This window comes from Drosophila innubila, unplaced genomic scaffold (assembly GCF_004354385.1).
Source record: "Drosophila innubila isolate TH190305 unplaced genomic scaffold, UK_Dinn_1.0 41_U_U, whole genome shotgun sequence".
NCBI classification, from domain to species: domain Eukaryota; kingdom Metazoa; phylum Arthropoda; class Insecta; order Diptera; family Drosophilidae; genus Drosophila; species Drosophila innubila.
The window spans coordinates 837-5452 of NW_022995672.1; the positions used below are offsets into that span (position 1 = coordinate 837).

General features: G+C 35.9%; 1 protein-coding gene and 1 long non-coding RNA gene across 2 annotated transcripts; one reads left to right on the forward strand and one right to left on the reverse strand.

Annotated features, from left to right (window-relative positions):
• Window positions 1-902: 902 nt before the first annotated feature.
• On the reverse strand, window positions 903-1428 carry LOC117793242. The gene is made up of 2 exons (XR_004618239.1): window positions 1346-1428; window positions 903-1246 (listed from the first exon to the last, which is right to left on the reverse strand). It is a non-coding gene; the product is annotated as an uncharacterized LOC117793242 (long non-coding RNA).
• Window positions 1429-1520: 92 nt separating this feature from the next.
• LOC117793240 (sulfhydryl oxidase 2-like) lies at window positions 1521-3314 on the forward strand. Its single transcript, XM_034633529.1, has one exon. It carries the CDS (start codon window positions 1521-1523, stop codon window positions 3174-3176), a length of 1656 nt encoding a protein of 551 aa, XP_034489420.1. The 3' UTR covers window positions 3177-3314.
• Window positions 3315-4616: the final 1302 nt, after the last annotated feature.

The following is a 4616-nucleotide window of genomic DNA, read 5'->3' on the forward strand; positions in this document are numbered from 1 at the left end:
AAACAAATTAAATAGTGATAAAATTATTGCAAAATTTAGCAAATTGACTTTTGACGCAGATTGATTAAAGTGAAAATTACAATGAAAATTGAAAACACTGCAGAACAATCAGCTGTTGTAAATGGCTTAAAAGCAAAAAATAATACGATTACGAAATTTTTAAGCAAAAAAAAAAAAAATATTGGTGAAAAATATGAAAATTTATGGAAAGTATTTTAAATTTTTTAGTTATTGTAATAAGTTTCAGTCTAAATGAAAAAGAAAGAGTGTTTTTAAATTTGTTGACATTTAAATTTTTCAGTTTCTGTCTTATCGCTATGATATGTGAAATTTTATAACTGTCAAAACTGAATAAATTGGAGGAAAATGTATTAAATGAAGATAAACTCAATTTCTGTATTTTGACTTCAGTGAACGTATTTTATTTAAGAATATACTTTTGTTGTAAAAATCTGTAATAACGGATTGTCTGAAAAGCTGCATTTTTTGTTCATTTCTCTTTTTTTACCTTTTGTGTCTTATCATCTTTATGCATAGTAAAACTAACGCATCTAGGAAATTATATTAATAAACATTAAGAAAATGCAAAGTTTCCGATTCCAGTTCAAAAAACCCACCAAAAACGTTGTAAAAAAAACACGAGATTACAACCAAAACCCATCAAACTTGTTTTAAACATATTGTTGTTGTAAGTTGTCTGCTTTAGTTCCACTTTTTGTTTTTCTGGTGCGATTGACACTGAAAATGGAATGGTTTCTGCCGCACATTGACCAAAATTCTGTTAAGCTATAATAAAACCAATATATTAAGTTTAATTTCTTTTTAAAATTTGTTATATATAAATATACAAATGTATATTAGAGCAGCTATTAAGTTTGAACCAAATAGATAAGTGCTGTCCATCTCATTGTCATTAGAATCACTTTTTATTGTAAATGCTTTAAGGCATTCTTCTCAGCATGACAAATAAAAAAACAATTTTGACACATTTAATTTCTTATCTTTAATCAATGCTAACGTCATCGAGCTCAATCCCAATCCCAATGTGATTTTGTGCTGTCTTGTCAATAAATTTGGCCTTGAAATACCAGTTTTGGCTTAAAGCTGTCAGCAAAGTGTTCAAAAATTCTCCCAAACTTTTTTTTTTGATCAATATAAATAAAATTCGATTGCTTCGACGTATTTGTGTTTTTATTTTTATGTATATTATGTGAGGACTTTGCCTTAAGCAGAATTTTGGGCATGCCTGAAATAAAAATGATTGGGAAGATAATTTGTTACCCACTAAAAAGCAAAACAAAAAAAATATATATAAATACCAATAGATCTTGTGGTAAGACCGCACCTTTTATTCTTCTCTGTTGTCTGTCGTTCTCTTTTTTCCACCTCTGTCGATTTTATGTATAATGCGACGCATAGCACGCGCTTTAATAACCGAGGCCTCTGTGAGGCACTCATCAGTTGCACTTAAAAACTAAACCGACGAGCATCAACAGCATCAACAGCAGCTGGAAACGAGGATGATACGCTCATTAAAGTTGCTCGTTTTGGCCTTGTTGTTGGCGGTTTGTGTGGTTCATGCTGTGATTGAGCCCAGCTTGTACAGTCCAGACGATAATGTCAAAATATTGAATAACGATTCGCTGGAAATCGAGCTCTACAATTCAAGCAATTGTAATTTTGTGCAGTTCTATAACTATTTCTGTGGCGACTGTCGAAGGTATGCAGCTACTTTCAAGAAGCTTTCATGGAAGCTTTACGACTGGCGACGTGTTCTTTCCGTTTTGGCAGTTGACTGTGCCCAGGAGATAAATGTTAAGATTTGTCGTGATTATCATATTCGGCAAACTCCAACATTGATCGTCTTTCCGCCGCATTTTCAACGCACCGAAAATGATCTCGGCTTTGAGATCGACAAACGTGAACCAGATGAAATTATTTCGACACTTGCCGAATATATTTCGAAAATTAAGTTCACGCAACAAGAACATCCCAACTTTGAGCCAATCAATAAGACGGAAAATGTGTTTACTGCAGATGAAGATCTCACAGAGGATTGTAAATCTAAACCGTATACGGTGTTGGTCTATCAACCGTTGAATTCGACAATTGGCCGAGATCTAATATTGGAACTGTTAACTTGGCCCATGGTAACTGTGCGTATTGTGGACAACCGGGCATTGTTAGGCAGTCTTGGTCTGATCCCTGAAAGTGACGAATTGGCCATAATGGACTGTGTTGGCAATGTGAGTCCCTTGGAACCAGAAAATAGCACCTTGACAGCATATGTTGCAAGTGCTACCAGATTTCTTCAGTCCGCGAATTACCAACCTGTGGCGCCACTTGTTACCACTCAAGCGCCAACTGTAGCCAAGTATTTTATAGACGAAGAGCAGCAGGCAATTATTTCAACAGTTTTGAGTCAACAACCCAAAGTTTATCGCGCGGATTTGGAGCAGGCAATTGACAGCTTGTTGCACACTGAGTTGCCCAAGGTGCCTGTCTTCAAAGGTGACAACATGCTGGCCTTGCAACAACTGATCAATGTGTTGCGCCTCTTTAATCCCTTGAATGCCAGCGGCAAATTATTGCTGGATCGAATATATACATTTGTTAATTCTATTGGTAACAATGGGGAACTGAGTGGAGTCGCCTTTCAGTTGCAAGTGCAAAATCTGGAGAAAAAGTTGCCCAAGGTATTCAAATCGAAACGTTATGTGGGCTGCATTGGATCGGGTCCCTTTCTGCGTGGATTCACCTGCTCCATATGGACATTGTTCCATTTTCTATCTGTGGAATCATCCAAGACAGCTGTTCTTCCACCTGGCGCTGTTTTGCGTACACTTCATGGTTTTGTCCAACACTTTTTCGGCTGCAAGGATTGTGTGCAACATTTCCTGGGCATGGCGGAGAGACGTAAGTTGTTCTCTGTAAACACCTATGATGCGGAGATACTCTGGCTTTGGGAGGCACACAACGAGGTGAATCAACGCTTGGCTGGCGACTCCACCGAGGATCCCAAGTTCCCCAAGCAACAATATCCTGGTCCAGATATTTGTGGCAAGTGCTACGACACAACTTGGAGTCGCAACGAGGTCTTATCATTTTTTAAAGCGATTTACGATAGGAAAAACTTGAGCACCTATGGACTGCCAACTCCCATTGGCTACGATTGAATGGGGAGTTTAAAAATATTAGAGATATATAAAAGTACTTCACTTTTGTTAGTTTTATAATTATATATAGATATCCTATAAGAATAATGCCACCCAATATATTAAAAGTTTCAGAATATTTTCTGTTTAACATTTGAATTAAGTTTTACAAATGCCAGTAATTTAGAATCAGCTAGAATTATTTAAATACACATTGTATTTCATTGAAAATTATTAAAATTTAAAATAAAAATGCATATTACTATTGAATTTGTACTCTATATATTATCTTTATACTTTAAATGTTTTTTTTTAAATAAAATTTCCTTATTTTACTGCTTATTTTTATTTTGTTTTCCAGAAATGTTTTTAAATCCTACAAAATTAATCCAAATTCGCTTGAGTTGCTTATAAAACATTTATGGAACTTATGTTTGTCAACTGTCAAATGCTAATTGTGTGAAATTACTAAATTAAACGTTCAATTCAAATTAAGTGGAGCTCAAAGTACCGCAATGTGCGTAGCAGTTATGTAAGTGCATGTGCACCTTGCAACTTGAAGTGGGGGATTTAAACTGTAAGGTTTGGTTTGATTGCGTGGCACTCACATACTCACATACGCACACACGCACACACCCATTAAATGGCACATCAATTATTAATAGAACATTTTTGCAAAATATCTACGCACTAATTTGCGTAAAGTAATCGATGTGGTGGAAAAATTTTCACGCATGCACACATGGGGTGACTTGAACGCCAAGTTGCAACGCCTTGTGGCAGGTATAGGGCCTGTCTTTTGGGGCATGGCATGAGAGTACAAAATGGCCATTTGCTGTAGCTAAAAATTACCAGCCAAAGCTGCGGGGTCAACTATGGGGTTACATGACTAGTACCTATATATAATAATAAGGCTTATGTAAAATTCATTATATATAATAAGCATGTACATATAAATAAAAGAAGCAACTGCTGCTGCTGCTTTTGTGGTCGCTGTCAGTGTTTATTGATATTTTTCAAACACATACCACTCTCACACCTACACGCACACCTACACTCACTTTTCCACTCTAATTGGAGGAGGGAGTCATCGATACAGGCGAAAAGTGTTGCATAAGCAAGAGGGCTAAAATGGTTGCCACACGCGTTCTTTGTACGCAACTGTACGCAGTTTTTGTGCCTCGTTTGAATTTAAATTGAAGGTTCCCGCTTAGACCCTGTACTAAAATGGTGCAAACAGGCTAGTGGAGTAGAAATCTTCGTATGATCAAATTTTATTTAGAAATGGTCCAATCTCCGATTCACGACTGAAAATCGAAAAAATCAAAGATAATGGACAATTTAAAAGACTGAGATTTCAAATTTGGCATACACACTTTGATTTCCACTTCAAATTGTATTCAAGGCCAATTATATTATGATCGGATAGTTAATACCAAAGTATTTAAGCATTAAATTTGT

Bases quoted from the DNA above. Each gene is read 5' to 3' on its own strand.
- LOC117793240 (XM_034633529.1), top strand. From the start codon at position 1,521: ATGATACGCTCATTAAAGTTGCTCGTTTTGGCCTTGTTGTTGGCGGTT.